General features: G+C 44.7%; 1 protein-coding gene and 1 long non-coding RNA gene across 2 annotated transcripts; one reads left to right on the forward strand and one right to left on the reverse strand.

The window, feature by feature from the left end:
* Positions 1-412: 412 nt before the first annotated feature.
* On the reverse strand, positions 413-12014 carry GNL2 (G protein nucleolar 2). Its single transcript, XM_062620776.1, has 16 exons — positions 11937-12014; positions 11763-11847; positions 10593-10687; positions 10029-10168; positions 8519-8703; positions 8013-8079; positions 6566-6724; positions 5895-6008; positions 5053-5181; positions 4254-4358; positions 3988-4146; positions 3732-3839; positions 2993-3423; positions 2260-2339; positions 1483-1571; positions 413-593 (listed from the first exon to the last, which is right to left on the reverse strand). Exons 1-16 carry the CDS (start codon positions 11998-12000, stop codon positions 444-446), a joined length of 2160 nt encoding a protein of 719 aa, XP_062476760.1. The 5' UTR covers positions 12001-12014; the 3' UTR covers positions 413-443.
* A 619-nt stretch (positions 12015-12633) lies between these two features.
* LOC134164698 (uncharacterized) lies at positions 12634-15616 on the forward strand. Its single transcript, XR_009965217.1, has 2 exons — positions 12634-13029; positions 13982-15616. It is a non-coding gene; the product is annotated as an uncharacterized LOC134164698 (long non-coding RNA).
* Positions 15617-16172: the final 556 nt, after the last annotated feature.

Genomic DNA, 16172 nt, shown 5'->3' on the forward strand with positions numbered 1-16172 from the left:
AAAGGGGTACACCACCATTCCAGGCACTGCTTCTCAATGGAAGCAAACGCAATCTTCACTCGAGGTACCTGTGTAACTAACTGGTTATACCCAGCAAACAGTCATGGGAAAGAGAACTTACTGTAATTACATGAAAAACCTCCATAAATCTGAATTTTTCCAGAAAAATCAAACAAACAAGACCAGCCACCACCACTAAATACCACTTCAGGAGCTGTTTTGCCAATGCAGTGTTTACTGGCCTCAGACGGGGATGTGGAAATACCAGGATCTCCAACTGCATAAAGGACTTTCAGATGATGCAGAAACAAAGAGCGAGATGCTACTCCTGGGAACGAGGCAGACAACTCAAACTGGGCTTTGAATGGGAAGTACAAGTTTCATATTAAAAAAAGCCACTGCATACTAGAGCTGTTTTATGTAAAATTTAATAGAATAAGCAATTATTGCTTATGTTTGGGTTTTTGGGGCTTTGATCTCTGTCCCTCCAAGCCAGTTTTTTTCTTGTTCTTATTCTTATTTTTCACGTTGTGAGTTTCATAATACCGGACTCCGACTTTCTTGGAGCGCTGCTGCCTCTCAGCTCGTCTTCTCTGCAAATACACACAAACCACATTAGCAAATACATACACACAAACCACATTAACAAATCCACAGTATCCATAGCCTGGATTCGTTTGCAGCTTTCAAATGTCATTCACTTCGCGTTCCACATACCTTAAATACAATCAATTCAAAGCAAACATTACTGATGTGAACATATGGACATCTACATGGAACCTACCCATGCTCTTAAACAAAGGAAGGTAACTTTAATCTTTACAAGAGCTGCTCTACAAGAAGCAATGTGATGTGCACAGGGTTGACAATTTGGCCATCTGCTCCCCTCTGACTGTCCTAACAGCCCATAGCAATGCCCTAAAAACCATTTACACACCATATAAGTTCACTTACAAATCCCTTTCAAAGTCCTGCAGACAATATCACTCAGTACGTAATTTATTTGAAATTAGTTTAGGTTTGACTAACATGAATGGAAACCAGCAGTGGCTTTCTCTGAAGACAGACCAGGACTGCTCATCTACTTCCAAATTCTCTCATCTCCCAGGATTTAGACCCTGCTCTCTTCACAGCACCAGTTAACACCGAAAGCAGGACCATTACTCACAAAGAAGTCTCCCCTTGAACACTCTTCCCATTGTGGTTACCTGCTGGACCCTTTTATGGGTCCTTGCTCAGCTGGAACATGCTCCTGCACATTGCATGTCAGCAGCAAGTCACCGTGTCTTCACATTCAACCAACCTCAGCATTGTGGTTTAACCAAACACCAAAACCAGCACACTCAGCTACAGTCCCTGAGCTCACTCCCTCCTACTAGTGTTCAGACTCAAAGCCCTTATGTGGTAATGGTCAATCTATGTACACAAAAAGCCAGCTCTAGCACTCTACACATTTGTTGTACTACAAGAAAACACACTTACTTCTTTGGATGTGAGTTTCTTGCATGGCTGTTTACCCAAATCATCATCTTCCTCTTCTGCTTTCCTTTTTCTTGTCTTCTCTGTGGTGCCTGCAAACAGCAGAGATCACTATTGGGGCACCTTCCAAAACACCAATCTGCTTGCAGAACTTAAGACTAGGGTCATCATTCCATCTACTTCAGCAAAGCATTCCTTTGGTCGTATTTCAACAGCTTCTATGCAAACAGCATGCAAGTTCCTCACCAGAAAATCACTCACTAGTACTATGAAACTGCCCCTGAGACTGCTTAAAGCCCCATGCAAGTCCAGAAGAACTTCACAGTCCTGGCACAATAGGGTTCTCCCACGTAATTTTTGCCTTTAATCAAACTTACGATGGAAACTGAAGCCACAGACTCTTGAAGTCACCACAGTAAATCCTATAGCCTGGAGTATTGCTGTGCTTTTATAACACCATAAACCCCTTCCACTCCCTTCTGTGTAACATTACACCATGGGGAACACAAGCTCCCCATAGCACCATTCTTTTGGAAATGCAACATTTGTCTCCACCTTCGTTCTCTAACAGAGGTTGTTCTACAGACAAGTCTTCTACAGAAAGGCTACAGCAAAGGTCATCAGGGAGCCCTTAAGGTAGCTATGGAAAGATTTAACTAGCTTTAGGGAACCAAACTTGCAATCAGAGGCTAACAAACGCTTCTCCCCCTAACTCACTCTCTTCTCATGCTTACAGCATTTCCAAAGGTAGATTAAGAACATCTACTGATCTTGATTTACCTCTGTCTTCAGTTTCTTTGGGTTCTTCAGGCTTCTGCATGGACTTTGCAAACACTTTTTCACTCAGCTGCTTCGGGATTCTGCAAGAGAGAAAATAAGCAATGAAAGAATGTTGTAACACAGAATGAAACCACCTCCAAGATGTGATCAGTCTGCAGTGGATCCCAGCAGCAAAGAAACAGCCATAGCACCTAAAAACCATCTCACGGTAATCTTGTCTCTGGAGTTAGTGAGCTTGTGTGCTGCACAAAGGGACAAAATGTAACACTTAACCTTGACATCTCAATCCTCACAATGAGCTTCACTAAAACTGGGCCTGCTGGAAGAGCGAGGACAGAGGCATGTGCACGGAGACCTAGCTGGTGTATTCAGGTAGGACAGCAGCTCTGCTATTGCTCAGGGAAGAACCCAACATCAAGGAGAGATCCAATGCTGCTACCCAGAAAACCAACAGATTTCTAATCCATAGCGTAAGTAGCAGCTTTCCAGGAGAGAGAGCACTTTGTCACGCTGCTAAATAGGACTTCTCTGAACAATCTTTCAAAACCAAACTGCTGCTTAGGCAAAGTTCAGATTTTTAAGGCTAAACTAGATTAAGCTGTGGCAGCTTGTGTAGGGCAACACAGCAGAACCAGCCAAGCAAGTCATGAATGGAGAGAAACTACAGCAGCATCACATTAACCCTTCCCCCCCCCCCCGTGAAATAGGCAAGTCACTGAACAGATTCATATACCTGATTGCTGAGAATCTCTTGGCTTTGGCTTTATCCAGAAATCTTTTGTATTTTGCTATCTTCTCATCCAAAGCCTTAAGAACTGCTTTAGAGCTCTCCTTGGCACCTGGTACAGCCACCTGTGATTCCTCCTCTACTAAGTCTTGATGCTGCTCATTTTCCTCTTTCTCCTCTTCCTGCTCCTCCTCTCCAGAAGAATCATTGTCTGTTTCAAAGCCTGGCACATCTACAGGAACCAGGTCTTCTTCTGAGAACTGAGGTGCCACATTAATCCTCCCAAAGTTCTGCCGAACATGGGACATGAGCTGCTTGATTTCAGTGTCTGTATTATTTTTCTCTTCTGCTGCCTCCACACTTGATTCTAGGGACTCAGAGATTTTCTCCTCATTATTATCTTGGCTTGATGTCACAGCTGCTGCCAATGCAGAAGGCTGGAAAGAAAGCATACAATGGATATATTGTTCACAAAGTCTGGCCCAGCATCCCTTACAGGGATTTCCACTTTATCTCTTTGAAAGATGACAAGCTAACTATGTGATAATTGCTGACATTACTGGCAGTGAGGTGGTGTAAAATGATCAGACATCTCTGCAAAGAGCATTCTTGCCTGGTCCTCAAATTCAAGTGTCACCTGAATCACCAGACTGGGCAGAGCCCAAGCCATGCACTGCCCAAATCACATGGCACTCCACGAGGCAAAACAAGTATGTGAGAAGAGGCACAAGCATCACATTCTAACCTGGGGACCTGTTTCTGCATTCGGTGGCTTCACAAAGAAGGGAATTCTGCCCCTCTGCCAGTCATTAAGAACCATCTTGCTCACAGTCTGCAGGTCAGGCTCACCACCCTGGAAAGAAAACAGTAACAACTGATGTCCATGTTTGCAGGGCATACTGCCTTTCTATTACGTGGAAATAATGGAAATATTCCTATTTCCCTTGGTCAGGAACAGGCCACATGCTCTTCCAGCCTGCAAATACACAACGTTGTCACACCTTTAGCAGTTTTCCAGTCCTAGAAGCAAGTTTCTCAAGGAAATCTTCTGTATCATTCCAGGAATCAATTTTGTACGTCTTTCTGATGTACTCCGGTTTGGCTCTTTCCAGCACGGCACTAATGTGATCTTCAGGGCTCTTAATCTTTTCGACTTGAACCTGAAAATGAATGGTGGAATATCAACCCTTTGGAAAGTGTGCATTCATTTTGAACACATCACACTGACACCAGCAAGGATTTGCCAGCATTTTGCACAGACACATACCACTCCCTTCAGCACAATGTCTGTTTCTGTGTCTCCAGATGGATAAACCACACCGGGGCAGTCGATGAGGAAAATTCGCCGCATCAAGGTAATGTATTGCCACACCTGAAAGAGATCAGTAGTTCCCCATGTTACCTCCTTCCACACTCTGCTTTTTAAATGCATGTTTTTAATACACAGGACTTAGGAACTTGGTATTAACACACAGAAATAGAATATAACTCTGTAAGCTAGTCAAGGCACATCCCACCTTGCTCCTTCTGTTTCAAAGCCATTCCTGTGGTGTTTGCATCCAACTATTAACCCACAGGAATAAGGTGAGGAAACTAAGATCACAACAAACTCTGATATTCCATGGTTTTCTACTTCTACAATCCTTAACTTGTGACATTTAGGGGTAAAAGGAACAAGCTAGCAAAGGAGATTCCTGTAACTCTGTTCTCTTGTTTACCGGCACATTCTTGAAGAGAGTTAGAAAACCAGCACTAACAGAGCCTGACAGCACAAATAAACGCAACTCATTTGATGTAGGAGAGCACAGACGCTGAGCCAGCGCAAGCTGAGCACTCGGATCACAGCACTACAGTACAGGCAGAGCAGGAACTCAAGAATGCTTCCAGCAGCAATGCTTCAGAGCAATGACTGTCAACCAGCTGCTACTCAGACTCACAGCTGTGTAGCCCAGACAGTTCAAGAGCAAGACTTGAAAATGTCATTGAGCTAATTTTATAGGAAGTCTGCCTTTGACAATACACTTACACAATTAATTTGTATCTTTAATGGAGGGATCTCTTCCTACCTTAGTTTCCCCTGCAATAGGGGCCACGTTGCAGACCTTCTTAGACCGTAACGTATTGATCACTGAGCTTTTGCCAACATTTGGGTAACCAATGAACCCCACGCTGATCTGCTTCTTGTCAGAGTGTAACTGTTAAGAAAGAGTATGTTTTTAACACCTCATAGAGTTACTACAGTTCTACTGTTCCCTCTATACTGAAAGGCAAAGGGGACTCCTAAGCACCAGATCAAAAAATGAGACAAGCTCTCATTTCTATCAAGAGAAATATATAAGGGTACAACCAACTTGCCACCAAAGAACTCCAAGCACTGAAGAAAGTATCTGCTGTTTCAAAAGTAAGACGTAATCTCCTTGTGCTCCTGGCTGCTCTAAAATTACTTGTGAGCACCTTAGTTAGAAACCATTTAGGCTGAGGGGACAGAATATAGATATGGCTTGAAGAGACAGTAATCTAAAGACAACAGAAGGTGCCTTTCTTGGATAGATGAAGACACAAAAGGAAAGGAATACCTCAACAGAATACACATACATGAATGGGAGTGAAATATGTTCTTTTCTTCTACATGTTCAGCTGAGACCTAGGAGTGTCTGAGACACTGTCTACAAGAAACCTAGGCCAGAATGCTGGTGAAACCCACTCTTTCTGGATCTCCTCAGTTTGACAAACACTTTAAATGCATTTGAAGGACTATTTTCCATTTTCTCTCCATAGAGGGGAGCTCTATTTATGAAGTTGTTGATAGCACGCCCATAGAGAATGTACTGAAGCCCAGATGCTAACACAAGACTCCACACTAACCCCCACGGCCCAAACAACAGAAATCCCCTGAATGGTTCCATACCTTTCCAAACTGCCTTAAAAGCTGTATGAAAGCACCTTTGCCAAAAGGGTTTGTGAGGCTGGCATGAAAAGCCAGTGTTGGATACTCCTGGGAGAGGACAGCCACCCAGCGCTTCTAAAGAGGAAAACATTACTTGGTCAGGAACCCTGTGCTGTGGAGGTGGTGAAACAATCTACTTAGGAGCAGAAGTACACAGCATCTTCACTTGGGTACAAATGCAACTGTCTAGGAAAACTGCTGTGTAAGAACCTCTGAAGCATTTCAGCAAGGCAATAGCTAAAAACACTCAGTATTGTTTTTCTAAAAGACAAGCCATTTCCCAAAAACGCCTTCACTGCTAAAACTAATTAGTTTAAAGACATAAAGCAAACCAGCTGTGGTGGATATGGATCTTACGTGCACGACCATTTAGCATACTCTGGAGACATCAGCTCAACTGTTAAATCCAGACAGAGGAAGTAGAGAATTTGTGGCTGGCGAGGGTTGCTCAACTCAGCCAAACCTGGACAGATTTACATGGTAATTGTTACTTTTATAGCAGGCAAGCAGAGAGTTCCCATTGACCCAGTTACATTGTGCACTTTGAGAATGAGGACTGGCAACAGAATTAAAGCAGAGGCTACAAAAGGAACAACGAAGGTCCATGGAATAACAAGTAGGAATGCGCTTACAGTAGCCCAGGTAGGAACAAGATCACATTTGTTCAGGACAAAAATGAGATGTTTCCAGTGTTTCTCCTTTTTAAGATAAGATTCCACGTGAGAGGAGCGAGTACCCATGGGATCCCTGGCATCAAGAACTTGAACAACAACATCCGATGAATCTATAACCTGGGAAAAAAAAAAAAACACACAGAAGAAAAGGATTTTACAGAAAGCCAGACATCTGTCCTTCAAAATGAAAACTAGTTATTTGCTAAACTGCATCAAAAAACCTTGTATCCTTCACAATCAACAGTTACTGCCCCACAGAGTAGCGAAGCTCAGACTAATACCCATTGATACTCCACTCACTTTTCTCCCAACTCCCTACCAAATTCAGACTGGACACCTCAGTAGCTTTTATCTGCTCTACACACCAGGAAGATGCTTGTAACACTTGGGAAAGAAAACACTGCACCCACATGGGAAAATCAGTTGCTTCAGTGGACAAAAACCAGTGCTCACCATCCATTCCTCAGCAATTCAACCCTGCCATTTCAGAAAGGATCAGGATATAAAGTATGTTTTCTGGACCAATATGAAACACACAACCAAGGAGGAACCTGCTGCTAGCCCACTAAGCATCTCCAGCAGGGAGCTGTCATTTTATGACTTGCTTCAAGCCAAATGAATTTGTTTCACAGCATTTTCCTGCATTTTTGGCAGGGTTTTACTGAAATCTGTTTGGCTCTATCATTCCCAGGGCTTTCAGATCTAAATGAAAAGGTTTTAATCCACATCCAGAAATTCAGAGCAGAAAGTCAAGCACTTCCACACTTAACAGGCACTGAGAGCACGCAAACACTCTAAGTCCTAATTCATTGTCTGTCTCCATTTCTCTAGCAGTCAAGGTGGCTCACAGGGAATTGAGGGTCAGAGCCCTCCAAAGATGACCCTATCAAAGTGCCAGTTGGTTTTAGTCTGAAGAAACTTCAGGGCATGTGGCTGGTTTATTTGTGGTGAAGTCCCAGGGATCCAAAAGGAGTTAACACCACTGCCCTGCCAGTCCATCTCTGCATCATCTATTTTAAGGATGCCTATTCCAGTGGGACATGAGCCCAGTCAGATGTTTGAATTGAATCTCTGCTCTCCTCTACAGCTGGCTATTTCTGTGTGTATGTACTGTACTGGTACCAGAAAAAGGGTGTACGGTTTCAAGCTGGTCAGTTCAAGCAGGCTGACAGGGAAGCAGGCCAGGGAATGACAAACTCAGGACATCTCTGCATGAAAAAGTCTTAACGTTTCTAAGGAACTTCATAGCAAATTCCAGTTGTACCAAAGCTTCCCTATTGGAGCAATAAACAGCTTTCAGAGCTTTTCTGATTATTGTTGTATAGGATATCCAATGCTGCACTGAAGCATCTGACTTTGTAAAGGCTGACAGCCATGACTGCTGCAAATTATAAATGTTACTTACCTTGTAGAGCTCACCCCAGATTCTTTTGGACTGTCCTTTCCGATATACATCCTCTTGTGCTTCATCCCTGGAAGTAGATTACCAGGGACATCAGCAGCCACAGTAACAAGGTTACAGTGTTGTCTTCTCTACAGCCATTGACAGACAAAAGAGGAGATGGGGCCCAAGTAACAGACAGCTGCGATTCAGCTCCCTCTCCCTATCCCTTGCAGAAAGATCCTACAAACATGCCCTCTTTCAAAGATCCCTACCTGTCCACTGGTTAGACCCTTATCTAACCCAAAACGCGAGGATGGAATTATGAATAAAGCCACAGGAATCTCACGGAAACAACAATTTGGTTAAATACACAGGGCAAAAGAGGATTAAAAAAATGCCAAATTCAGCTAATTTCACTTTCCCTCCTCATACAGAAACAGTGTCCATGGGTAGACTAGATACTTCTTTAAAAATGAAGCTGGCTTTCCAGACATGGAAACAACAAATCATTTCTCCTTTCTAGTTACCTTACACCAGTGTCTTCTGTCACCAGGTCTCGGTCCTTGCCCTGATCATAAGCTCCTGATGAGGCTTCAGCATTCTCTACCAGAGACTGCACATCACTAGCAGAAAGATTTGGTCTTTTCCTTTGTGCCTTGGGGCCAAATGTTGTTTCAAATGTTTCTGTGTCAAGAATGTGAACTCTGGAAGTCTAAGGAAAAAGAGACTGATAAAAACCCCCACAAGCACCGTGTTTTCCATCTCTCGTGACATGCAGTGAACAAGACCTTAGTTCAGCTCAACTCTGCAACCTGTGACCAGAGTTACAGGCATTTTCCTAACAATGTTTGAGTTCTCCAGCTTAATCTTTGAAAAACATCACAGTGGATATTTAATAAGCAACAAAACACACTGCACTTGCCAAAGAGCTATGCTTCAGTTCTTTCCCCATAAATGATGTCAAATGTAATTAAAGCTACAATGATGAAAATTCAGCTGCTATCTTTGATCATTTCTTATTTTTCTAACAAGTGCACAAATCTGGCCAAATTCACAGATTTTTGTCAGAGGTAATTACAATCAAAACTGTAGATTTTAAAGCCTTGTAATGAATGCCAACTTTTCTTGGAACAGCATACAATTCATTGCTGAAAGAAGCAATTTGTTTTGGTAATGCACATTTTAGTTTCTTATAACTTTTCCCTTCATTTAAGCAACATTTTTATGACATAAACCTGGGAAGTTTCCATCTGAAAAAAAAAACAGCTCACATGGGTCCAAAATAATAGTTCAGACATCACGAAAGAAACCTGGTAATAACTAAAACCTGATGCACTAGAAATGAAGGCTGCATGCATGAGATAAAAAGCACATACCGGAGTTCAATTCATCACACGAGAGTGTCTGTGGTACAAAGGATCCTCAAAAGAGGTCCCTCTGTCACATGAATGATTAGAGGCATTACAGCAGAGGGTGGCAAGCTGCTGCAGGTATTCTAAGCAGGTCCACTGAGACCTGGGATGTTTAAGTTTTCTAATGAGAATTTCTAATAAATAATAGATCTTCTCCCAAACAAGGGGGAAGTAATGGACAATTTCTTTGGCTTCACATTCAATGTCTAATTCAATGTCTACAGCATTAGGCTCTCAAAAACATCCCTCCCCAAGTCAGCCGCTCCAACTGCACCTTCCGATGCTTCCAGAAGACATTACACCAGATGGAACAGAGGCAACTCAATTGTCCACAGATAAATCATAGAATGGTTTGTGTTGGAAGGGACCTTAAAGCTCATCCAGCTCCAACTCCTGCCACGGGCAGGGACACCTTCCACTAGAGCAGCTTGCCCCAAGCCCCTGTGTCCAACCTGGCCTTGAACACTGCCAGGGATGGGGCAGCCACAGCTTCTCTGGGCACCCTGTGCCAGCGCCTCAGCACCCTCACAGGGAAGAGCTTATGCCTAAGAGCTCATCTCAGTCTCCCTTTGTTCAGTGTGAAGCCATTATACTAAATATATCTGTACAAATGAACGATACCCACATGTGGTTTAATGCGATCATAGAAAAGAGACATCGGCAGCTTTTTTTGCTTCATGACCACTTTGTAAGGATCTTTCATGACATTTTCCATTTCCTCTTGAAACTTTTGTAAGGACGACTGCTTGATCACACGAGTATTTCCTGCATGTAAAAACACACATTGCACCTGACCATTGCTCAGCTTAACTGCTTCAGAGACCTGGGTAGCTTTGCCTGGAATCAGAGCTACCAGTGACAAGAAACAGAGGATTTTCCCTGAGATAAACCCCAAATAAGCATAAATAAGCCAATCCCTTTCATTTCAAGAAAACATTAAGAGTATCCCTGCGACACTTAACATACAGAAAACACAATGTGAGCAAAGAATAACCACCCTTTAGAGGAGCGTGTGGAAAGCAAACACCCAAAGTACAGGCCCACGTGTGTCCACACCCACGGGCCTTCACCTTTGTTTTCAGTTCCTGTCCCACACAGCACCAAGACCACAATTCTGCAACAAACAGACTCCAAACCCACAGAGTGCAACAGTTTTGAAGCTGCAGAGTCTGAAGTTGAAGAAACTCACCAAACCATTTAATATTTGGTTCCACTCTTGCAACGGTGCCTGGTGCCACTGTTGACTGATACTGTAGAGGCCTGATCACTTTACCGTATTTGTTTCTAAGTGAAAAATGAGAACACGTGTAAACATGCAAGAGCAGTAAACACACCACTAGCACTGCGGTTCACTAGACCACAAGTACATCCACAACACCCAGAAAGACCCTTCATGTAGAACTCGTGCTCCTGAGATCCTCAGCAGGGATGGTGCTGCCAGGAAAGGCCATTAAGTTAAACACCAGGACAGAAGTTATGACAGCTCAAGTCTCACTCCAGCTTTACCGCCCTCTTCATGATGGCTGCTTGTGTCAGACCACGAATGATTTACTGGAGTGCAAAAGGTACCAAAGTGCAATTCCTTCCCTCATGGGCTCATGTGGAACTTTTCAATTAGCTCTGCCCATCAGCTGGTGCAGAGCACTCATCAGAAGATAATTTCCAAGCTGAGATGTGGCTTAAATTCAGCAATTTTATTCTTTTTTTAATACCTATTCCCCAGGCTGCTCTCAAAACAAAGTGAAATCTGGCAAAACCAAACCACAACTGCCAATCTGAACCAGGACTCCCAGAAAGCCCCACAGCATCTACACCAGGGCCGAGGCACGTGTTTGCAAGGTGGGAGCTGCTCCATAGCCAGCGACAATCAAGTACAGTGAAGGGACATCTCACAGCAAAGGAGCCATTTGGAAGTCAGGCTTTTTGGACATTCTGAGGTGAACTTTTGGGTTTTGTTGTGGGAAATGAAAGAACTCTGGACATTTTGGGGTGCGTGACCCTCCGCTGAGATCACACCAGATGTTCTGCACCATGTGTTTTCCAGCTGCATTCCCTGACACACACCACAGCCCAAGACAAGGCTTCTCAGCTCATGGTGTGACAGAAAACATCACAGAGTGGTTTGGGTTGGAAGGGACCTTAAAGCTCATCCAGTTCCAACCCTCTGCCACGGGCAGGGACACCTTCCACTAGAGCAGTGCTTCTTTCTGCCACAGCCTGAGCGCACCAGCACCGGAGGCCACGCTGAGAAAGGCGCTCTTTGCCCAGCGAGGCCCCGGTGTCCGCACGGCACGGCCGGCAGCGGTATTGACCCCGCTGCCGTGCTCCCGGTACCAGGCCAGGGCCGAGCCCCGCTCACCTCCGCTCCTTCTGCCGGTACATGTTGAGGCGCCGGATGGTGGCCCGGTCCCGCATGTTGTTTCCTCCCTCGCCCCCCACGCGATCTGCGGACACAAAACAGCGCCAGGTCAGGCCCGCTCCAGCGGGGCCCGGCGTGGCCCGGTCCGCGTCCCCCCCCGCCTCACACACGTACCGGGGTTGGTGCTGGCGCGGGAGGGGTTGATGGTGCTGCGCCCCTTGTAGCGTGGCTTCACCATGGCTGCAAGCGGGGCCGAGCCGGGCCGGGCCGCGCTCACCACGGACGGGAGGAACCGAGCGGCCGCACCGGCTAGGAAGCGGCGGCAAACCCACTTCCGGCGTGCGGCGCTCAGCGCCATGACGCACTTCCGTTGAGTCCATCTTCCGCCTGCGCAGGCGCAACCGCGTCTGCCTTGCGGTCGCCATGGCAACGCTTGCGAGTGGCCCGGCCCCGGTGCCCCCCGCCGCTGTTTCCCCGTTGGGTTTCCCCGCTCCTGCCGCCGGTCTTCCCGGGGCATCCCCAGCTCCAGGCCGCCACCACCCGCCCTCGGAGGCCCCGTCCGGAGCGGAAGCCCCGGAGCCATCGGCCGGGCCGCTGCTGTGTGTGCGAGGCTCCTGCTGAGGGCAGGGGGGGAGGCCCGCAGGCCGGTTCAAAGGCAGAGGATGCTGTAATAGCGAGGGTGCTGGCAGAGCAGCCCTCATTGTTTGTGGCATGATGTTTGTTCACAGCAACATAATAAGAATCATTTGGGAGCTCTGCTTCCCGTGCGCGGTGAATGAGGGCGGTCACGGGAGGGTTTGCGGGTGTCAGGTGCTGGTGGGAGCACACAAGCACGAGGCAGCGTTGGGGTGTTCATGGGCACACAGGGTTACTGGCGTCTTAAACTTAGGAATAACAGCGCTGTTTTGGTGTGCATGTAAAGAAATGCACGGGCACTGCAGTATCTGAAGGCTGAGCCTCCGTCCGTGTTACTGCCAGGTTCTAACAGAGATTGAAAAGATCCTCACCTAGGGGGAATTAACAAAGCTCCACTGAAACGGTGTTAATTTAGACCAGAGATTGGGCTGGGGCCAAACTGCTCAACACATTCGGGAATCGTCCCCCAAAACAAAAGTCTAGCCCATTGTTCCTAAACCCTTATTAGCAGCAGAGCCTTCACGGCTTGTTCCATTTCCTCCCCATTCTGCTAATGCTCCTCTAAATCCAGAACAATAACAGAGCTGCTGAGATTTTGTTCTTCTAATGCTTTTCAGCGTTTTGCTTTTAGGTAATGCATAATACAACAGCCTCTTAATGAGACTTGGGAGATGTTTTGTAAGATGGAGGTCTCATGTTGAGCCTGTTTTGGTTAAGCCTATGATGTCTTTTGGGTGTTTTTTTTTTTTTCCTCTCTCTTACTAGAATTATCTGTGCCTTGGGCATTTAAAAAGCACACATTGATGTGGGCCTAAGAAATTAATGCCAAATTGCAGATAATTGTTGAAGCTATCAGACTTGAGGCTCATGTAGCAGAGTTTTCCCAGGACAAGTGTGTTTTCTATTAGAGTTGATATCAATCTGTCAGAAGATGCTTTTGATTTTCAGAGTTTTTAGACTAAATAGTTGAGTAATCCTTGCTCTGTTCTCCCCCACTCTTTCTTCCTTTTCCTTAAGAAAACACCCTTTTTATTGTTAGCAAGATAATCTTGGAGCACATCCAGAAAGCTGCTGTCTCTTTCTGTGAAAGAATAGAAATAGCTCGCTTTAGACATGAGGTTATGTCGTGGAGAACTTCTGTTGGTAATGCCGCAAAGTTACTTGCTGAATTCCCACATTGGAAGCTTAACAGGGAGGTCTCAGCACTGCTGTCCCCAACCCTGCTCGTGGTGAGCCCTTTCGTCCCGATCGGAGTGGGCTGCGAGCCTGGATTTGCTGTCACAAGAGCAGATTCTCCTGATAACATCTGGGAATTGCATTCAAATTGGAATCAATACATCCTTTCGGCTGCGCTGCCCTCTCTTCCCCTGGTTTTCCTGACCAAAATTGCATTGCTGGGGCTAAGAGTCAGTATTTAACTCGCAGGATCTCTGTAACTGTGGTGGTTTACTTGTGTATCTGTTCACATACCAGGCAGATATCCTACTCTACTCATTTTTTGCTGCTCTGTGACTCATGAGCCTTTGCTATGGATGCATCCCCCCATTTCGGTTTTTAACTTCTCTTTTCTTCTTCTTTTTGAGTTGCCTGCAGTGGGATCTTGTCCCTGCTGTGTACCCAACAAGACAGCGGGGTCGATGACGGAAGCCCAGCCTGTCAGATCTGCCGCACAGCCTCGGCTCCATTGGCATGACTGGCCTGAAATGAAATCACTTTGAGTTTTATGTGGCCTCTTCCTTGTCAAAATCCCAGTGAATGTGGTTATGTGATGCCATTGGAATGACTCATTGCCATAATTACATATGTTCTAAGGGGTTATTCCCATTGTATTCTTAAAAACTAGTGATGTTTGATTTTTGGCAGGGGCTGTCTTCCTTGTGTGATCTACAGATTTTGTCAATTAAATGAAGGAAAAGGAGATCTCCAAGGCTTCAGAGCAAGACTGGGCTTGAAATGAGAGCACTTCTTCAGCATGCAATTGAGCTACTTGGTTTTAACAGGGTAAAGGCAACATCGGCCATCTTACTCTCCCTGTTGCAGTGATTCCATGCAGAACACAAGGACAGAAGTGGGTTTCTTAGCCAGCCTTCAAAATCATCCCAAGCATGGCCAGAAGATACAGTAGATGGTTTATCACCACGGCAGTTTTCCCAGCTCAGCTCCTCAGGAATGGGTTTTCAGGGATAGAGCTCACAAGAGCTGAGGCAGGGCTCCTTGGCAACAAGCTCCAGGTTTGATGGCTCCTTAACAGAACAAAACAAAGTGATCCCAGATACGGTTGCCTTGGACCTGGACTTCCCAAAATGGTGATGGAAAGCAACAGGGGGAAGCTGGAGGGAGGAGAAATCTGATCTTTCTGACAGGAATGAAGTGGTTACTAGCAATAGAAGCTAAAGCATTTATGTACAAATGCTTAGTTTTGTGATTTTATTTTAATAGTCATGAAAAGTGATTTCTTTTGTGGAAAACCAAACATTAGCTTTGTGTGGCACAGGATTTGACATGGCCTTTTGGCCTAAATGCCAGGTTCTAACCAGGCATTTGAGCTTGTGTAGGAAATAACAATATATTATCTGCCCGACTGCCTCTGTTTTCCCACTAAGATCCTGCTACTCTTTGAAAATCATGGAGATTCTGGCAAGCAGCTCCATCTAAATGATGGTTTGGCATTCAGCTGGGTATAATATGTGTATAAATGCCATTGGTGTGATTTATTTATGGCGACTGGTTAAATACAGCTGGTATTTCTGTAGTTTTAGTAGAGATTTTAAACTGATTATACCTAACATCTCTCTCTGAGAGCACTATTGACTTAATACAATCTGTAAATACATGTAAAATCTCCCTTTTAGTGATCTCAGGCAATGTAATCCAAATAGTAGCATTAGGGGTAACCTGTTTCCCTATCCTACTCTGTTTCCTTTAATCAAAGCAGAGATTTCTTCTGAGTGAGAAATCTTTTTAACATAAACATGAGCTAAAAAGTGTATACATTGCCTCCATCTCCATGGGGGTAGAAAGCTGGTAAATTCTTGTTTGAGGAGTATACGTGCACCCATTTAACTTGACTGTAGCTGATGAAAACTACAGATTTATATTACACAGAGAGGGTAAGAACATAATACAACCGACCTGTCTTTGGGGGAATTTGTCTGCTTTAGCTCCTAAATCTTCATGAATGAGATAGAAATTAAACAGTTCCAAACCCATGATTGTAAGCTGTTAACATTTTATTCCTCGCCCTTTACCCCCATTGCATGGGATGAATTACCCCAAAGGCTCTCTCTTTCTGGACACTTTTGGTTAGAGCTGGGATTTCCCTGCAGTTTTGGGTGAATAAAGCAAACGAAGCTTGTTCAGCAAACCCATGTATTTATTTATTTGTTTAAAGAAGCATATTTTACAGTGATGCCATGGAGAGAACACCACAACAGATCTTGTTTGGTGGGCTGAAAGAGAGCGTTCGTGTGCATGGGAGTTGGGATGACACCAGCCTATGTAAGGAAGTCTCTGGCTTGGACTGTTGAGCTCAGTGCACAAATCACCTTGGTCAAAGGCAAAATGTTTCTAAATTCAGAAGTGAACCAGCACAAATCTTGAGCTGATTGAATACCAAGAAATTGGATTTATTTTTAATCCTTTTTTTTCCCCCCTAATTTTTCTAAAACAATTTAATTTCAATATCACCCATACTGAAAAAATCGTGGATATTCTTAATATGCATTTTAAACTTTCCTTTGCCTTTGTCCCTTTTTCTTCCCATTTTGCTATGAA

The sequence above is a fragment of the Pezoporus occidentalis genome, unplaced genomic scaffold (genome assembly GCF_034315485.1).
Source record: "Pezoporus occidentalis ecotype Australia unplaced genomic scaffold, CSIRO_AGI_Poc_V1 ctg223, whole genome shotgun sequence".
Lineage (NCBI taxonomy): Eukaryota > Metazoa > Chordata > Aves > Psittaciformes > Psittacidae > Pezoporus > Pezoporus occidentalis.

Bases quoted from the DNA above. Each gene is read 5' to 3' on its own strand.
- GNL2 (XM_062620776.1), bottom strand. From the start codon at position 12,000: ATGGTGAAGCCACGCTACAAGGGGCGCAGCACCATCAACCCCTCCCGC. The intron at 11,848-11,936 runs GTACGTGTGTGA...TTGTGTCCGCAG, and splicing joins CCGCGCCAGCACCAACCCCG to ATCGCGTGGGGGGCGAGGGA. The intron at 2,340-2,992 runs GTATATGAATCT...TCTCTCTTGCAG, and splicing joins AAGAGATTCTCAGCAATCAG to AATCCCGAAGCAGCTGAGTG.